The sequence below is a fragment of the Microplitis mediator genome, chromosome 10 (genome assembly GCF_029852145.1).
Source record: "Microplitis mediator isolate UGA2020A chromosome 10, iyMicMedi2.1, whole genome shotgun sequence".
Taxonomy (NCBI): domain Eukaryota; kingdom Metazoa; phylum Arthropoda; class Insecta; order Hymenoptera; family Braconidae; genus Microplitis; species Microplitis mediator.
This window is the reverse complement of record NC_079978.1, coordinates 6,400,448-6,420,660: the sequence shown is the minus strand read 5'-3', so window position 1 is coordinate 6,420,660 and position 20,213 is coordinate 6,400,448. Positions and strand designations below refer to the sequence as shown.

The 20,213-nt window shown below is 37.5% G+C and overlaps 1 protein-coding gene across 3 annotated transcripts; it reads right to left on the bottom strand.

The window, feature by feature from the left end:
* Positions 1-552: 552 nt before the first annotated feature.
* On the bottom strand, positions 553-19,345 carry LOC130676247 (titin). 3 transcript variants are annotated; one of them, XM_057482367.1, is made up of 8 exons: positions 18,777-19,345; positions 17,896-18,700; positions 17,123-17,307; positions 16,530-16,726; positions 5,257-16,453; positions 5,076-5,178; positions 4,796-4,996; positions 553-3,799 (listed from the first exon to the last, which is right to left on the bottom strand). In XM_057482367.1, exons 2-8 carry the CDS (start codon positions 18,038-18,040, stop codon positions 1,923-1,925), a joined length of 13,905 nt encoding a protein of 4,634 aa, XP_057338350.1. In that variant the 5' UTR covers positions 18,041-18,700; positions 18,777-19,345; the 3' UTR covers positions 553-1,922. The 3 variants fall into 3 exon arrangements, with proteins under 3 accessions (XP_057338350.1, XP_057338349.1, XP_057338351.1); XM_057482366.1 differs by having other exon boundaries at positions 18,803-19,345; XM_057482368.1 differs by lacking the exon at positions 18,777-19,345 and having other exon boundaries at positions 17,896-18,758.
* Between the last annotated feature and the right edge of the window lie 868 nt (positions 19,346-20,213).

The following is a 20,213-nucleotide window of genomic DNA, read 5'->3' as shown; positions in this document are numbered from 1 at the left end:
ATTTATTTATTTACTTTTTTAATAAACTACTCACAGATCAATGCGCTTCAGGAACATTAAGCAGGAAGGCATTACTTATGTCCGGTATAAAAAGGTTGCCTCAATAAAACGCAATATAAATATATAGTCATATTTAAATATAAAACAATTGTAATTATAATTATAATTATAATTATAAACAAGAGCGATAGTTTAAAGGTATGAAGAAATAATTCAAATCATATTACGATTCCCAAAGCGCGAAATTTGAACCCGAAGACACATTTAATCTATTATTTTTTTTTAATTATTTATTATTTTTTCTTTATTAAGAGTACAATCTTACAGGTGTAAAAAGTAATAAAATAATAAATTTTAAATCATGATTACATCGTGTTTTAGACAATAAATTTATTTATTTATTTTAATATTTATATTAAATCGTGATTTCATCGTAAATTAATAAAAGTAAACTATCCCAAGCTGCTAATCCTAATTTTTAATTATTATTATTATTAATATCTTTCGTTTATTTTTTTTTTAACTTTTATTATTTCATTAATCATTTATTTATATATATATATTTATATATATAGTATACGAGTAATAACTAAATAGATAATATTTATTTCCGTGTATTCCAATCATCGGTTTGCTGGTTCGCCAACAAAATGAGTCTAATTAGGGCACATCATTATCCTCAAACCCAAGGATTATTGAAAGAACAAATCATTTAATTCCTTAAATTATAATTTTCTCTAATTTATTTTTATTTATCTTCTTTACTTAATTAGGAGATCATTTACTTTTTATTTTCTCATCGCTGTACACACGATTCACAATTAAATTTATTAATTATTTATTTTTTTAATATAATTATATTTTTTTTTTATGGAATATAAAAATGCTTTGAACTTTCAAATGATTCTCTTTGTATGACTCATTTTTAATTAACGACCAAATAATAATAATAATAATAATAATATATAACTATATTTTATTTATTAATTTATCTTTATATAGATTAATTACGAAGTAAAATTTGTAAAATACAATAGATAATTCTAATATATAAATTCATTATTTATTTTTTTTCTTTATAATTATAAATAAAATGGTATTAGTCTTAATATATATCAAGATTCAGATGCCGTATTTTTATTTATTTTATTAATTAATTATATTTTTTTAAAATTTATTATATTTTTAAATATTACATTTGTGCCCTTTGCACTAACTTAGATAATTATTATTATTATTATTATTTATTTTTTTTTTATTTGTTTTTACGCGACTGTTTAATATATAATACATGTAATATAGAATCTAATTGTTATTATTTGTTTCTTCTTTTATATTTATATTTACAATATGTACATAAAAAAAAACACCGGCTTAGAAAATTATCAGGATTTTAAGCAGTTAAATTTTAAACTCTTTAGTTTTTATATTTTAATTTATAAATTTAACTGACCGATAGCACAACCAAATTTTTAAATTATTTCGGTCAATAGATATTGCGAGTGCCCACAATTTTTGTTTGTAAAAAAGAAAAAAATTAAATAAATTTAGAGACAATAATCTGATGTATAAAAATTAATTTGTTGGTTAATTAAAAGAAAAAAAATTTTTTTGAACTTAAGTCGACTTGGCCAACCTTGAACTCATCTTCGACTGTCTCGATAGTTAACTGATTGATTGATTAATTTGTTAATTACTAATAAATCCAATGGCACTTAGTAATTTATGATAAAAATTAATCAGTATAAATTTTCACGCATTAAAATGAATTCGTTGGTGAGATAAAATATTATTCAAATACGATATGAAGTCAGAGGACAGTATGTAGTTGAATCGTAATAAAAGTTATGATGAGTTCGCTAATAATAATTAAATCTTTTGGATAAGAAAAAGATTTAAGGCTGGCCAAGAACTCACTCATGCTACGAGTCGAGATCGTCCTCCCGTTGGCTACTGAAATAAGAAACTAGGCCGCCAAATTCACCAGTACCTTCTTCGTCGTATTTTCCATGTCCGGGATGACCTGGAGGGTGTCCAGGATGACCGGGCGGGTGCCCGGGATGACCCGGAGGATGACCAGTCGGGTGTCCAGGACCTGGACCAGGTCCACCGTGAGCTGGACCATGGGGCACAGGATGTGCGTGGGCGTGAGCCGGCTCTGTAGAATGAGGTGGCGGTGGTGCTGGTGGTTGTGAAGACTGAGGCGCAGGCGGCGCTTGAATTGTCGGCGGTGGTGGCGGTGGATTTTCAGTAGATGTTGAAAAATGCTCGGCTGAGTAGGGAGATCCTTGATAAGCTGCTGCGTCGTCGGCAGTGGTCATAGGAGCTGGCGGTGGATAAGCTCCGTAGTGATAGTTGGGCGGTGGCTGAGGATGATACGGTGAAAAATTACCTGGTGGTCGATTCGGTGGCGGTGATGGCTGTTGCAGACTGTGATTCACTGCCGAGGCACTTGTAAATGGTGGTAACTGATGTCTCGGACCTAGCTGAGGCCCCGTGTCGGGGAATCGGGACAGTGGTGGGCCACTTCGTACATAAGGTGGAGGTGTAGGACCGCCTTTACCAAGTGGACTACCGGAAGCTGAAATCATTGCTGGACCAGGTCCCAGTGGTGATGCGCGATCACGACTGCTGATTGAAATAGGCCCGCCTCCAGACGGTGACGGATCCATTGGATGATGGGGTGTGTGGTAAAGTTGAGCCGGTCCAGGTACTCGCATTCTCATAATCGGCGGAGGGTTTCCCGATCTCACAGCTGCGAAATGCGGTGGCATTACCGGTTGTCCTGGTTGCCTAGTACTGTAAGGCGACGGTATCCTACCACGTGGTGACATGTCATAACTGGAACGTGGATTAGGCATCATTGGACCAGTTGTATTTGGTACTCCAAAGTACTTTTGTCCCATAGCAGCAGCAGCTGCAGTGAATGATTGTGGTGAATTAGATACTGGCTGGGATTGAAGCATTCGCGTGATCACGGAAGACTGTTGACTTGGTGGCAATTGGGAATAGACTGATGATGGATTTGATTGCGTTACTGGTAGACCTTGAGATGAAACAGCACTTGCTGGTGGTGTTGAGGGCGCTGAGCCTGATGTGCTGCTGCCTGGTGTAGGAAGAACATTAGGAATATCATCTTTTAATTCAGAATCACCGCTCAAACTAAGCCCAGCAGCTTCGGCAGCCTTTGCGGCAGCCTCAGCAGCTCGCGCGGCCTCCATCGCTAGGGTCTTTTTACCTTTACCCCGACCGCGTCTCTTAGGCTTCACCAGTGATCCATCAGGATTGAACAGCTGTCCATCAGGTCCAGTTATGAGCGGTAAATGACTCTCGACTGGTCGCTCCATCTCGGGCATCATCACATCCGGAGGCAAAGCTTGCCCCAGTGCTGGATTAACAGTTATCGGTATATTTGGATCCATTGGTGGTAAGCCACCAGCAGCAGCTCCCATGCTGTCACGTCGCATCTGCTCAGCAAGTATCTCAGCTTTACTACGACGCCCTCGTTTCTTTTTCTTCGGAGCTTCGCCATCAGGACCCTCCAGTGTATTGGGATCTCGCTGTTGTTCAGCAGCAAGGATCTCCAGTGCTTTGAGCCGCGCTTTCTCAAGTTTTTTAGCTTCCCGCTCTTCTTTTTTCTTGTTCTTCGCAATCTCAATGGCCGCGAGCTCGAGCTGACGTCTTCCGTACTCCTCGTCCTCCATCATCATCTGCTCGAGCTGCTCCTCGTCGAGATCCGCCAGGTCGGCAGATCCCAACCCGGTTAACGAACCTTCGGGAACGTCTCCCATCACACCACCTGTTTAACAAAATAAATATAATAATTACTAAAAATAGAATAAAATAAACTCATTATAAATAAAAAAAAATAACCTATACTCAAAAATTAAAGTCAATTATCCGGACAATAAAATCACGATCACTTATTTTTAATTAAATGACAAAAACAAAAGAAAACAAGACAACTTATTGATAAAATCAACATGAAACATGACACATTTGTACAAAAATAAAAAAACAAACTATCATTTAACCAAATAAATTAAATGAACACACTTGTACTCAATAAATAAATTAAAATAATTAATAATTAATTTTTTTTTTACAAACAAATCACTGATCATTAAATTCCACCAGAGCTCAGAGATAAATGAAGGTTTTTAAATTTTTATTTGTTTTAAAAATATACAAAACAACTGAAAGCTACCGGATTACACACAAAACAAAGGCATCCGGGAAACACGGAAATTTTACAAGCAATTAAAAATAATTGGTATCAAACTTCATTCATGTAAAAGTTAATATTCTGCGTGTAGATTTTTTAACTTGTTTTTTAAAAACTAAAGAGATTCAAAGTTTTATTATTTATTCAAGTTTATTAAAAAAAAATGTAGCAATTGATGCACGTGGTATCTCGGTCAATAATTATGTTTTTAAAATTCCTAATTTATCAACCTTAGAAGTTGAAGTCGTCAGAGCACACCTGAGGCTTGATGGTTTAGGTGTGCAAAGTCAATACATGTGCAATATTTATTTCAAACCGGGTTTATTTTTAATCCGGGTTTAAATTACTGCTGGTATATAAACATATATTATCTATGTATAGATATACCAGCAATGTTAATTTAAGCCCAGATAAAAATAATCCCGGTTTGAAAAACTTGCCCTTAATTTTATATTTAATTGATAAGTTTTATTTGTAAGCCGAAGAAAAAGGGGAAAATAAAAAAAAAAAAAAAGAAAAAAAACGGAAATGGGCAACTAAAAGTTATTTAAGAAATAAAAATAAAATTACCTTCTAATGAAGACATCATTCCAGGCAATGACGGTCGAGGTTTATTTTTACTGCCTGGTTTAGGTCCTGGTTTCTTCCTCTGCTTAGGCTCTCCGTTATCAATCAGTCCCTTTCTTGAAGCTGGACTCTTTTTAGATCTACGATTCTTGGGAGATTTATTCTTTCCTTTAGGCCCATCTTTCTTTGGCGAATAAATGTCACCTGTAAAAATAATAAACGATTCTTCGTCAAGTATCAATTCGTAATTTATCAAGAAAATTAATTTTAAAATAAAATATACCTGAATCCGAGTCTTTGTCGTCATTGTCACGCAAATCGTCATTGTCGTGTACTAAAAATTCGTCTTCACTCTCTTCAGTTTTCCTCAGCGCCTTTTTCAACTCCTAAAGCAAAAAAAAATGATCAGTTATCAAAATATTTTTGAATTTACCAACTAAAAGTTTTAATTTAACAAAAATTACCTCTTCGCTGTCAGACATAATGATGTCAACTTGATAGTTTATTTTCCGTCCCCTAGTGCGTCTGCCAAGCGGTTCCTCTTCTTCTTGCTGAGGTCTATCGTCAGGTAAACCGCCGTAAATAATTTTCCTTCTAATCCCGCTTTTCTTCTGCCTTTTCTTCTCTTTCTTGTCCATTTCTTGCTCAGTCAGTGCTGGCTGTTGTTGTTGTTGTTGTTGTTGTTGTTGTTGTTGTTGTTGTTGTTGGATTTGGATTTGTTGTTGTTGCTGTTGTACTTGATCAGGAAATTCGGCGGTAAATTCAGGTTTTGCTGCTTCAGGTACCTGGTGCTGCGGCACATGATGATTTTCTTCTTTAGGTTCATCAACAGCCATCTCCTTGCTGTCATCATAAACAGGAGCCGCAGCTACAGGAGCGATAGGAACAGGTGTCGGCTCAGTAGCAACAGGAATAGCAACGGGTGGTTGTACCGGCAGAGTTTGTTCAACAATAGGTTCAGCAATAGGGACAGGTTGAACAGGCTCGTCTTGTTCCATTTCTTCATCTGCTTGTTCTTTTTCATCTTCTTCCTCCTCTTCTTCTTCTTCTTCCTCCTCCTCTTCCTCGTCTTCTTCTTCTTCCTCTTCTTCAGCTGGTTGGTCCGGTTTGTTTTCAACTGCATTTTCATTGACTGCTTCATTAGCGACAACCATTTCAGTTTCATTTTCATTGTTATCATTATTGGTCTCATTCTCGTTACCATTGTCATTGTCATTATCATTATCGTTATCATTTTCATTGTCATTATCATTATCATCATCGCTCTTATTTTCCGGCTCAATAATACGTTTCCTCTTCTTCTTTTTCTTCGCTTTACTTCTTGACAAAGTTTTTAATTTAGCAAACGACGAAGATTTGCTCTTCTTCTTTCTACTACGCCAGGAATTGTCACTTTCCTCGCTCTCAGACTCGTCATCCCACGTGGATTTAGATTTTTTACGTTTCGGACGACCGGAGTCATCACTGTCGTCATTGATAAAATCTTCGTCATAACGAGTTTTACGCGCTGCCCTGGTGGATCTTCGTACCGGGCGATGATTTTTCTTACCGCCGCGTCGACGTGAGGCAGTGAATGAGCTGTCATCAGAAGAATCCATTTGATCTTCATAGTCTTCTTCTTCGTCGCTGTCGCTGCCCTTAAAGTCTTCGTCACTCTCTGGGTCATCTTCGCTACTGATATCCAGACTGTTTAGCTTACGGTGTTTCTTCTTGGCGAGCATTTTTCTGGCAGCAACTTTACGTCGTTCTTCAGCATCTTCGTCGATGTCTTCATCCTTGTCAACAGTGTAATCTTTGTCGCTGTCTTTATCAGATTGTTTATCATCGTCGTCATCATCATCATCGTCATCGTCTTTCTTGTTGAATGCTTCTTCACTCGCGTCCTCCTTCTCGGCATTGACGATTGTTGAAATATCTTTGCCACGGCCTTGATTACCAGCACCCTGGACTGCTTCAACTTCATCTTGGATAGCAGCGTTGATCATGTCGTCGTATTCATTAAATTTATAACTAGTATTAGCACAGCGACGTTCACGTAACTGGTAGACAGGTTCGCTTTCTTCGCTACTGGAGTCGGAGCTACCGGAGCTACCAGATCCGGAAGAAGATGAAGACGAAGATGATGAGCCGCGACGATGATCCCTATCATTGTCGTTGTCATCGTCCTCATCATCAGAGTCATCGTCGTCGTCATCGTCACGTGATTGCCGCAATTTCTGACTGCGGTGGCCGTCTTTTTGCAGTACGTTGTCCAAACTGATGCCCACGTAAGCCAGTCTCTTCTTTCTCAGCAGTTCATTCTCGTGGCGTTTTGCCAACTGGTCGTAATTTTTCAAACTGTCGCGTAATTTATTGACAAGCAATTTGTGCTGACAAGGAGGACAGAACCAGTCGCCTTCGGGTATCAGCATCAACGCGGGTCTTAAACACGAGCAATGCCATCCTTTGTCGCAGGTATCGCACAATAAAATCCACTCAGGATGATCAGCTTTCCCGCATTTCTGACACGCGTACTCATCATCCGCTTCCTCGACATTACTTTCAGGTTTTCTTGCAGTTCTTGCTCGTCGCATTGGTTCAGGCTCCTGGTCTTTCTCCAAATCACTCTCGGGTGAAAATTCATGATCACTTTTAAAGAGCAGGGACCCTTCACTCTCAATATCATCTTCAATATCGTCCTCATCTTCATCATGATTATTTTCATCTTCGCTACTTGACCCCGAAGAACTTTGCCAAGGTTTCGCTTCATTAAATTTAGCTTCCTTCTTTTTCTTCTTTCTCTTTTTCTTTTTCTTCGTTTCCTTCTCAACCTCCTTGACCACCACTTCATCTTCACTCTCTGGTTTTTGTTTTTTACGTTTTTTCTTATCAGACGCATCTTTTTTCCCTTTCAATTCACCCAACGCCTCTTCCTCAATTCTACGTCTATCAGCTTCCTCTTTGATCTTCAACTGGGCAATTCTACGAGATTGTCTTACCGGTGTTTCACCAGCATCATTTGCCTGAATTTCTGGTTTAATATCAATACCAATCTCAAGTCCCAGTACCATTTTTCTTTTCTTGCGTTTTTTCCGAGCACTTGGAGTCGATTCTGTGTTATCTTCCATCGGCGTTTTGTCTTCACCAGCCGCTGGGGTTTCAGTAGTTGTTGGAGCAAGTTCCGGTTTTTTGTGCCTCGAGGCCCGACGTTTGGATCTAAATCCCCGTCGCTTACGGGCTTTAGCTTTGACACGGGGTTTAGCAGCATCACCACCTACGGCAGCTTTAACATCAGCCTTCTCAACTTCCGTAGCGGGTTCAGCTTTCACGTCATCTTCAGCTTCGTCTTCCTCTTCAGAACTTGCCGCTTCTACCCTACTGTTTTCAACAGATTTTCTCAGCGCAACATCAGGTGTCCGCTTCCCTCTCAACTTAATACGTTTTCCACCCATCCCCTCTTCGTCTTCATTGTCCTGACGACCAGTACCGTCATCAGAATTTGATTCATGCGCACTATTGCGTCTTTTTCTCGACACTTTGGTCAACGGCGTCATCGTCGTAAATGTCTCAGTAGAATCGAGTTTCCATCCCTCATACTTGACTTCATTGACAGACTCAACCCTTACATTTAATTTCAAATCGTCCAGTTCAATTTGTTTAGCCACGTCGTCTTCGGTGGTAGCCAGCGGGTCTTCTTCCGTTGGTTCAAACGCACACTCATTGTCAATTCCCATGGAATCGTCCGAGTCATCGTAATCTAATTTGACATCACTCGCAGAAAAATCCATCAGTTTGACATTTTCAATGCTCGTTACCGTCACTTCCTCTTCATTACCCGACTTTTCAATGATATTATTACGACCCTGTTTAATATCTTCATACTTAATTATTTCCACTTCCTTGCTCTCGGGCTCAAGAACCGGAGCCAAGGTATTGTCTGTTGATATCGACGTATTGCAAATCTCTGTCTTTTCATCAGCAATAGCTTTGATGTCATTAGCAAACGCCCGTGGCTCTTCTTTCATAAAATCCGTGCCGGGTTTCAATTTGACCGGAGGAAGATCTTCGAGGTCCATGGGAATGTGGATTCTTTTGCTTGCCTCTTTTTTAACATCAGATTTAAACTCCGACCCGGTAATAACAATATCTGGAGTTAATTCCGCATTGACATTACTGACTACTAAATTTGATTTACACTCTGGTGGATCCTGCTTTTGATTAAGATCAACACTAGGTAAATTTTTATTCAGAGTGTTGGTGTCTTTTGCATATGTATCAGAAGACGCGTTGTCTAGGATGGTGAAAGATTTGTTGTCAGCTTGCACTGTTGTATTGTAGTCATTGTCAGCATTTGCTACAGCTGCTACTGGCGCTGCTACAATTAACGGCTGGATATATTCACTGTTATGCTGGATATCACTCGATATTTTATTTTCATAAATTAAATTTTCAGTTGTTGTTGCTGCTGGAGTTATTGTTGATGACTTTGATAAAGCAGCCTCTTTAAATTCTTCAATTTTTTCTGTTCTAGGTCTCTTGCAAACTTGGACAATTGGCTCTTGATCATCTTCATTTTCATCCTCATCTTCTTCGTCCTCATCTTCATCTTGATTTTCATTTCCATTATCGTCATCATCTTCGTCTTCATCTTCATCTTGGTCTTGGTCTTGTTCTCTAGCCTTTTTCTGATCTGCTAAATAGTAATCTTTCTTTGAATTAAATCTTGAGAGATCGTTACTGCAAACTGGCTGTTCCTTAGAAATTTTATAAACGTCTTGAGTAATTTTAGTTTCATTTATTTCAATTGTTTTGTATTCTTCATTAACTTTATTGTCAGGAATCTCAACTGGTATATCTGTATTGTGTTTGTTTTGATCTTTAAACTCATTTATCTGGAGCATAGTAGACAGCTCGGGCTCGACCTCTAATGATTTTTCTTTTGACGTTAAAAGGAAGGCTGGCGAATCGATCGCTTTAGCTTTCACGTCTGGTGTAATTTCTTTGCTGGTACTCTCTTTAGTTTCGAGATCATTTTCAACTCCTTGAACTATTGATTCGGTAACTATTGGACCCTGTTCGACTTCAATTGGTTTAATTTCGGTAACGGTTGAATCTTTCTCAATAATTTCAAGGGCTTTGATTTCTTCATCCACTAAATTTTCAGAATCTAATGATTTATTTTTTACGACACTTGAATCTTGAGAAACATCAATGGATTTTATTTCGGAAGATAAATCTTTTTCTGCTTCTATTGATTTTATTTCTGTAGCTGATAAATTTTTTTCGACTTCAGTGGATTTTATTTCTTGTATTAAATTACATTTGTTAGGCTCAATTGATTCTGATTCTTGAACTGCTGTAGAATTTTCAGCTTCAAGTACTTTAGGCTCTTGAACTGTTAAATCTTTTTCAGTGGCTACATTTTGTTTAATCTCTTGCACTGTCAAATTTTCTTCAACAGCTTCATTCAATTTAATATTTTCAAGTGATGATGAAGATTCAACAGTTTCATTTAATTTTACTGGTTCAATAGTCAAATCTTCTTCTATTGGTTCAATTGGTTTAATTTCTGAAGCTGCTAAATCTTCTACTGGTTCAATTGATTTTATTTCTGCAGCTGCTGAATCTTCTACTGGTTCGATTGATTTAATTTCTGAAGCTGCTGGATCTTCTACAGGTTCAATTGATTTAATTTCAGAAGCTGTTAAATCTTCTATAGGTTCAATTGATTTAATTTCTGAAGCTGCTGGATCTTCTACAGGTTCAATTGATTTAATTTCAGAAGCTGCTAAATCTTCTACTGGTTCAATCGATTTAATGTATGAAGCTGCTGAATCTTCCGTTGGTTTAATTGATTTAATTTCTGAAGCTGCTGAATCTTCCGTTGGTTCAATAGATTTAATCTCTGTAGCTGCTGAATCTTCCGTTGGTTCAATTGATTTAATTTCTGGTGCTGCTGAATCTTCTAGTGGTTCAGTGGATTTGATTTCTTGAGCAGTTAAATTTTCTACAGATTCAATAGATTTAATTTCTGAAATTTCTGTCCCTTTAGTAGATTCAATCAACTCAGCTTCTTGACCAGTTAAATCGTCTTCCAGAGGTTTAATTTCTGCATCTGTTGATTCTTCTACAGATTCAAGTGCTTTGACATCTTGTAGACCTAAGTCTCCTACCGATTCCACTGGTTGGGCTTTTGAATCTTCAACAGATTCAATCGGTTTAATATCCAAAACTGTTGAATCTGTTGACTGAATAGGACCAACTCCTTTGTCTAAAGATTCAATCGGTTCAACTTCTTGCACCACTGAATCTTCTACAGATTCAGATGATTTATCTTGGTCTAAACTTTCATCAACAGATTCCACTGGCTCGACTTCTGGTCTCACCGAATCTTCAACAGGTTCAACAGATTTAATTTCCGTAACTGCTGGATCTTCTTCAGCTTCCATTGGTTTATCATCAGTAACTGCTAAATTTTTTACAGCTTCAACTACTTGATTATCTAGAACTACTGGATCATCTACAGGTTCAATGACTTCTGTAGCTGCAGATTCTTTCATAGTTTCAGCAGAATCAGTCTCTTGAACACTTTCATCTTCTTTTTCCACTTTCTCCACCTGGTCTTCAATATGTTCATCTTCAACTTCAGTTTCTTCTGAATTTTTAGGCCTATCAGTCTCCATATCAGCTGTCGTTTCAGGTAAAACATCTTTAGGTTCATCATCAACAGGTACAAATATTTTTGATTCTAATTCTGATTCCTCTACTGATGCTTTTGATTCTAATTCTTCAGGTTCAGGTTCAGGTTCAGGTTCAGGTTCAAGTTCAGGTTCAGCTTCAATTTGAGCAGCTTCACTCCCTACTGATTCAGCTTCTTTATCTTGACCAGCAGTTGTCTCTACTTTACTTTCATTAAAAACATCATCACTGCCGACATCATTGGAGTCATCACTCCCATAATTAGCAACCAGCGATGTCTGGCTCACTAAAACAGATTTGGACGAGTCTTCCTCAGCAGCAAGATTAAGATCCACGTGTTCACTAAATTCACTGGCATCTTTACCAGTCGTAGAATCAACGGCTTCGCAATCTTTACTTTCATCTTTAAATTCCTTCAGAACATCTTCGTCTTGAGCTTTAGATGATTCGGCTGCTGGTTCCAGCGCTTCAGCAGCTACAGACTTTTCAGAAACAAAGTCAACAGTATCAACTACTGGAGACTCTGATGTAGAAGCTGCTTGAGTTATTTCACTAGAATCTACAACAGCTTCTGGATCATTAATTTTATCAGTTGATTCTGTTTCATTATTTTTAATTGAGTCCACTGATTCAGATGTTCTGTCATCGATAATCATTGACTCATTTGAGTCTTGATCTACTGACATACTTTGATCCTCTGATAAATTATAATTGAATGGATCATTAGAGTCATTTGTTTTTTCAATGTCTCTAATATTTTCCAAGTCTCTGTCACTTGAAATCGTTGATCCAACAGCTGATTGTTCTTCATATTGAGTTGACAAACCTGAAGATTCTGGAATAGAAGACTCAGACTCTGGAATAGATGATTCAACTGCCGGTTCTTCATTTTCAGCTGATACACCAGATGACTCTGGAATTGTTGACTCAACAACTTCTGCTGCTGCTTGTGCTGCTGGTTCTTCATTTTCTACTGACATACTTTCAGATGATTCAGGAATACTTGACTCAACTGTGGCAGATATTGCTGCCGATGGAGATTCATCTTGAATAGATACTTTTTCCAATGATTCAGGAATCGTGGACTCAACATCAGATGCTAATTTATCAGAAGTAATATTTTCTTTGGTCTCGGATTTATTTAACTCTAATGCTTCAGCATTACTACACGATGCTTGAGCTTCTACTTTTTCAACTTCGAATGCTAAAGCATCATTACTTCTTTCAGTACTTGAATCCTCTTTGTCTTCAACCGGTTCTTCAACCGGTAGACAAAGATTATTCACCGAGGATTCAACTTTATCGTCATCGAATTCCGCAGCGTCCACTTTTACCTCAACATTGAAATCCATTTTTTCATCAGTACTCGACTCTACTTTATCGTCAGCATCAGCATTCATTTGTTCATCAGTATTTGAATCAACATTACTGTCTTTTTCTTCAGCAATATCATCTATCACTTCAGATCTTGAATTTTCTTCCATACTCACATCCATCGACTCTATTTTAGTCTCAATGCCAGTAACACTTGAGTCTACTTCCTCTTGTTTTCCCTCTTCTTCATTCTCCTTCTCTTTCTCTTTCTCTTTTTCTACCTCTACCTCTACCTCTTTATCTTTTTCTTCAAAATCATCCTGTAGTTTATCTTTATCTCCAACTGATGTAGAACAAACTTCAGCTAAATCCGTTGATGATTCCGGTTTATTTATTGTCTGAGTTTCCATTTCCTCTTCTGCACCAGCCGTTGAAATATTCTGACCTTGATTACCATTATCATCTTTGTCTTCAGAATCAGGTGTCATGTCATCAGTTATTTCTTTGGTACCTCGTTCGTCCTCGGGAAAATTAACCGAAGTACTTGAGGATTCAGGCATCACTTGGGAGATTTCATTACACAAATTGTCATCTGGTTGTTTATCATCCTGGCTATCTTCATCAAGATAGTCATTTATAGATTTTAATGTGTCTTCAATATCATTGTCACTGAATCCCGCCAATGGCGAGTCATCATCAGCATTATTATCAATCGACTTTGGACTTTTAGCTTCTGAAACTTTTTCCGAAGCTATCATATCTCCGCTGCTGCTGACATCCGGTTGGATTGTTGGTTCTGCAGTGACAACTTGAGGTAAATCAATACTTTTGATATTATTATTGTCCAATGCACATGTATTATCATCATCATTGTTGTCATCAGTTCTTTGCTGGTCAATTTTAACCGTACAGACAGAAACAGACGACGACGTGGCATCTTGGTCACGTTTATTTGAATTTGAAGCCGTATATGAGACACAATTTGGACCAAAAAAAAATCTCGGCGGTTCATCTTCTAATAGACACTTGGACGTATCAATGTCCATTGGATCGGGTTTATTTTTTTCCTCTGTTGACTCAACTACTTGCGCAGACTCACATTTCGACTCATCAACTTTAGTCTCTTGCGTATCATCAATTACACTCGAAGAGTTACCCAAAGTTACCGACGAGTCGATCGTTGAAATGCAAGTTATACTTTCAGAGTTACTTTGATTGGTAGTACTGCTGATGGCCTCAGTGTCTAGTTTAGATTCCGTCGTTGACATTTCGCAAGAGAGCGCAATGTCATTAGTACTTTGACAACCAGCATCATTAACAGGACAAGACTCCTCCATTGATATGTTTTCTTCGTTGGATATGCTACTGTCACATTCAAGTTTGTCGTCAGGTCTACCGACATCCCACCTGCTGGCCCGTTTCGTCGAACATCCAGGAGATTTAACGATCACCTGAACCCCTAATGTAGGCTTAAATTTAGTTTTATTTGACTCCGAAGTCTCAGCAGCGTCAATAGATTGACAATTACTCGTAATATCAGATTCTGTTTCACAGTCATTATTTAATTGTACAGAATTACTACAACTACCACTAGCACTACTGCTAGTTTCTGGACAATTTAATTCACTTTGTTGCTGAATTTTTGATTGTGAAATACTAGCAGACACTTCACTACATCCCTCACCACTTTTTGATTCATTGCCGTTGTCTTTATTGTTATTGTTCGTTGAAGTTTCATCCCCAGGATTACCGGTCTCACAATCACGCCCAGAACCTTCACCGTAAAAAAATACAACCGGTTCTTCAATGGCGTCACCGATCTCAGGATTACCAGCGTCACAATCACTACCCGAACCTTCACCCTGGACCATCATCAAAGGCTCTTCAATAGCTGGTCCGACAATATCCTCGCGACGTAACCCCATACTCAATGACGGGGGTAATTTTTTGTCGATAGGAACACCGCGCATTGCTCCAATTGACAAGTCAGCGCGTAATCTCTTCAACATGTCCTGTTGAGTTTCATCAATTTCTAATGCACGTTTTACAGCACCGCTGCGCATTGACGCGAGTTTACTTGGATCTGGTAGAATAGTATAGCTGGGTAATCTGTGCTCATCCTTGCTAGCCAACCTACCAGACGCAGCTGCAACAGCAGCTACGCTATGATAAGCAACACTTGGTGGCAAATCATAGTTAACAAATGGCATTTGCCGTTTACTTAAATCAGTTATCATTGAATGATTTCTCAGCATCGCTGTTCGTGAGTCATAAGGCAGATTTGGTAATTCTGGTTTCATAACTTTACGTGTACTTAAATCCATTTCACGATACTGATGAAAATCTTGGGGAGCACGATAACCAGGTGATGGTAGAGGATCAACAATTGGCTTAGATTGTTTACGACTAGACAAATCAATGCCTGAAAAATCCATTGGTCTACTCTGTTGATGATCTATTGAATTGTCCCAATCACGCGATGTTGATAAATCTATACCAGCACGTGAGGATCTCAATGATGAACCGACAATATTCAGCTTGTCGACTTCGGCTCGATTTAATCGTGAGCTAAAATCTGACGGGAATTTATTTTTATCATCCTCATTGTTGGACATGACTGTTGTCGCTTGTGAGCTACTAGACCGTGCTAAATTTTCAGCAATTTTTTCCAACAATTTTGACGCACTTGGTTTCTCCAATTTTTCCGACTGCATTCTCACTAAATTAGCAGCCAATTGATCTATCGGTTTCAAAGGAAATTTACCAACATTTCCATGATTCAATGTTACTTCTAGACCACTGTGATAAGGAAGAGAACTTTTAGCTGGTATCTTTTCATGTACTTTAATAGGATTTGCTGCAGAGCTGGCCTTTGAATCGTCTAAATGAGCCGGTTTGATGGCTGATATCGTAACAGAAGCTGTTAAATCAGTTGTAAAATGTTTAGGCTCTTGTGTATTTATTAATTTCAATGGTGACGTAATTACTGGGGTCTCTATCGACTTAAGCGGCGTTATTTCAATAGCGTTGGTTTTTATAACCGACAGTTTAGGTATTTCTTTTTCATAAACAGTCGGAGCAACGGTTTGATTTGCTTTGCGTTTGGCATTAACATTATTATCGTTGATCGTTAACTTTAATTGATTTGAAGCGGGCTTTGAATTTACCGGAGGAACGGCATCTTGAGATCCTTCTTCTTCAGTATTTTGTGTTGATTCATCATTACTCAGTTCCTCCTCCTCATCCTCAACCTCTTCATCTTCCTCTTCGTCCTCTCCTTCTTCTTCGTCACCCTCCTCGTCTTCTTCGTCCTCATCATCATCTTCATCGCCCTCACTGTCGTCATTGTCACCATCAACGCCATTATTGACAACCGGGTCACTGGATTTCTTTACTGATGTCTCCACTACCGGGACCGGTTTATTAATTTTGGTCTCCTGGCTGCTGTGATTTTTGACAGCAGCGTCTTGGCTCTTTGAATCCTTCCCACTACCATTCTCTTGCAACGCCGGCTCTTCATCAACGCTCGGTGAAGACGTTGCTACTTGACCTGTGTCAATTATCGGCTTTTCAGAGATCTCTAGACTATTGCTGTCGTCATTTATTGCTAAAGATCCGACTTGACCGTCTGATAAGGTATTGATTAGCTTCACTACACCTTCACGGTCACTGTAAATTAAATACCAACATAATTAATTATATTATTTAATGTAATTTTAAATTTAATATATTTTGATTTACGTACTTTGCAACTAATTCCCAACTCTCTTCATCAAGATCTTCACGATATACTCTTATATTACAGTCTTCGTCCAACTGGAACCAATAAGCTAGACCCGTTTTGTCGCGTCCCAATGGTTCAAGTCGAAGTTCATTTGCCATTTGTTTATTAACTTCATTTTTAAATTTTTGATTCAAGTCAAATTGAGTTTCTAAAAGCACCTGAAATTAAATAAATACTTTATAATTAATATTTAATTGGAGTCAAAATATTTTAATTTTAATTGACAACACATAATTTTTAAATTTATCTATTTATAGATATAAATTTAATAATAAAAAGATTTACGGTGCAGAGTAAAATAAATATTAGTCAAAAATGTTTAGCAACTGAACAAATATGAGAAATAAAATGATATATTTAATTGAGTGAATTTAAATATTTAATAATATAAATAATATTTATATTTAATTGTTTTAAAATCATAACAAACTTTATAAATTAATTATTTAAATAAAAAAATTTGAATTTTTAAATTAATAAAATTGCCGCCATAAATTATATCACAGGTAATTAATGAATTAATTAACTTATGGATTAATTGATAAAATAATTACCTTGAGTAAGCGTAATTTAACACTGACTCGAGCTTTTTTGTATCCAAATCTCTCGAGTTCCCAGCCATCCTGATTGGAGTACGTGTGACAAAATTTAACTAATGCTCGTTCCCACTTTTCAGTCGTAACACTTTTTCTAGTTTTTCGTAACAATTTTATATGCAGATCCACTAATTGTTGCGGCACTAAAACAAAATAATTTAAAATCAAATAAATATTAATATCATAAATAAATACACGAGCTAAAATGGGCGGGGGCGCTCAAGTAAATATGAAAAAAAATAAATAAAACAAAAATTTACCCGTTTTCCAATTAAATAAAAAAAAAAACTCCACAATTAATTACTAATTAATTGTTAAATAAATAAACAAAATAATTTAGCATTAAATAATAAAAAAAAAAATGTCAGTCAAGTTTTGAACGCGACTCCAAATAGTCCGCGGTCAAGAAATGAAACCGATAAACCAAAACAAATAAATAAATAATTAAATGAACAATTAAAAAAAATGTAATAATAATTAAATAATAATAAATAAATAATAGTGACCACCAGAGTGCAGCGGCGTTTGCATACTGCACTTTGGGCGGCAAAATAATATGAAATAAGTGTTCGCCAGAGAACGTACAGTCAGTAAATGATAATGTACAGTACACTAGTAAAGGTAGATGGGACTATACTGACGTGATTGACTTAACAGTAGGTTGAAAAATAAAAAAGCTAAAAAGTAAAATGAAAACAAAAATATAAATAAAGGTATAAATAAAATGTTACCTTCATGGGTGTCCTCGAGCATTTTTTGCAGTGTCGCAATATCCGGGTACTCTATGCCACATGATTTACCAAAACAATCAAGAAATGAACAGATCACAGCAAAATTTGGGTCACTCACGCAGGAGGCTTCGTTATCGGACGCCATTTTTATACCGCCTTTGAGCTGCTGCTGCTGCTGCTGCTTTAGAGCCTCGCTCCGTCTCTCCCTCGACTGTCGCACTCCCCTCAGAGCCGTCTCTCTCGCTCTTCGTGTTACTACTACGCTAGACGGCCTGACAACTCATGGTGGCTCTGGCTCTGGCTCTAGCACCCAGCACTCACCAGCAATAGCAACTTAAACTCCAATACCAACTCCAATACCAATATTACATTTACATGCTATTATTATCAACACTACACTACACTATTATTCTTATTATTATTATTATTATTATTGTTATATATATACTTTATATATTTATTCACTTAACTTCTTGATTGTACTGTACTCCTATATGAGGATCGTATGTACAGTAACAGTACTGAGAGATAAATAGACATACGAGGTAGGTTGAGTGTAGAATAAAACATCACACGCGGGAGGAGACGCTAACTCGACTAAACACTAGACGCCGTCACCGGCGAGCTGACTGGACGCCAAAGATATTTTTTACATATGTACTTTTTACATAAACAACAAACTGTGGATTAACAATAAATATCTACGATTATTTATCTCCACCTCCACACCCCTTTGCAACCCCCACGAGCAACGTCGTCGGGTCTCTGTCACTTGGCTATCAACCTCTCGCTCACTCTCTGACACCTAAAACACACATATATTATATATAGACATATAGATGGATGGATGTATAAACACACATACACATCACGGCACATACGTCTACAAAACTACTCTACCACTCACTTTTCACTCTCTCCCTCTCCTCTCCTCGGTTGTTATGTGTTTAGTTTACTCTTTTCAACTCCCGCGGTTCTTGAGCACCACGGCACTGAGTTGAGCTCCACACAACTCAAAAACTATCACACATCACACTTGGCGCTTTCTGCGTCGTCTAGTTCGCTTCAGCAAAACCACACCACGGCTTGTCTCATATTATATATACATACATATATATATATAAATTTTTTTGTTTCTACAAGTCGCGTTAAATCTTACACTCGTACTCGCACTCGTATCGGGCGAGAAAGAGATTCCAGGCGGGAGAGAGACAGCCTTCAGTACACACCACGTTTTACTTAAATATTTTGTTAGTTTCCTTGTAACAATAATTACTGTTATTATTATTATAAATGTAAAACCGCGCAAGAGCAACAGTTATTTCAATTTCGCCGCGGTTATTATCTATTCTATTCTAAATATGAATGATGTAGAGGCGCAAAATCCACGACCGCGGTCCCCCTTGCAGCGCGCACTGGACATTGCCGCTCGCCTTCAGTTTCAGTCCGTAATGTTGCCTGATGTCGTCGTTGTGGTGCTGCTGCGACTAAACATTCAGAAATGAGGGTTCTCAACTCCATATAAATTTATACCATATATAAGTATATACCTATACATACATCGACATCATCACCGAGTCTATTCTCTTTACCTCTTATCCTTGCATTGACATGGCAGTTCCTCTAGTCTCTTAGCAGGTTCATGTCGACTGGAGACTTATGTCTTAGGTCTTACGTCTTAGTCTTACGTACTCCGATCTCCAATAGCTGATGGATACTCAACACAAACTCCATTTAACCAGCACACTACTACTGTGATCTGTAATTCCGTCCTGCTCTGGGCCATCTACCAGCAGACGCTACACAAACACCGAAACTAAAACCGTGGAGTTGACAAGGACAGAAAATGTAGAGACGACGCGACGCCAAGAGATTATCTCTCTCCCCTTACTTACGTTGTGTTCTATAGGTACATAAACTGTAGAGTACTTGCTCACATATGTACAGTCGCTCCGCTCTCACTAGTGAACCACTAAACTATACAACTCCTCCCGGTTGAAAGACGGAGTAAAGAGGATCGTAATTACTGAGGAGAGACTGCGACGGGTTTATGGACTTTCGTAACTGCTTCCGTAAGTTATCGAGCGAGGAAACTGCGATCATGGTTCTCAACCTCTGGCTATCAAACTCATTCTCGATAATAAAATTAATCCACACATAAATACATATTGTAATTTGCGCGGGATTTTAATTGATATTTATTTTACAAATGAGAACCTTTTATTAATTAATTATTAATTTTTTATTTGCGAAATTTTCATTTTTTTTGTTTTATTTTTTTTTACAACCACGTAAAATTTTTTTCTATTTTAAAGATG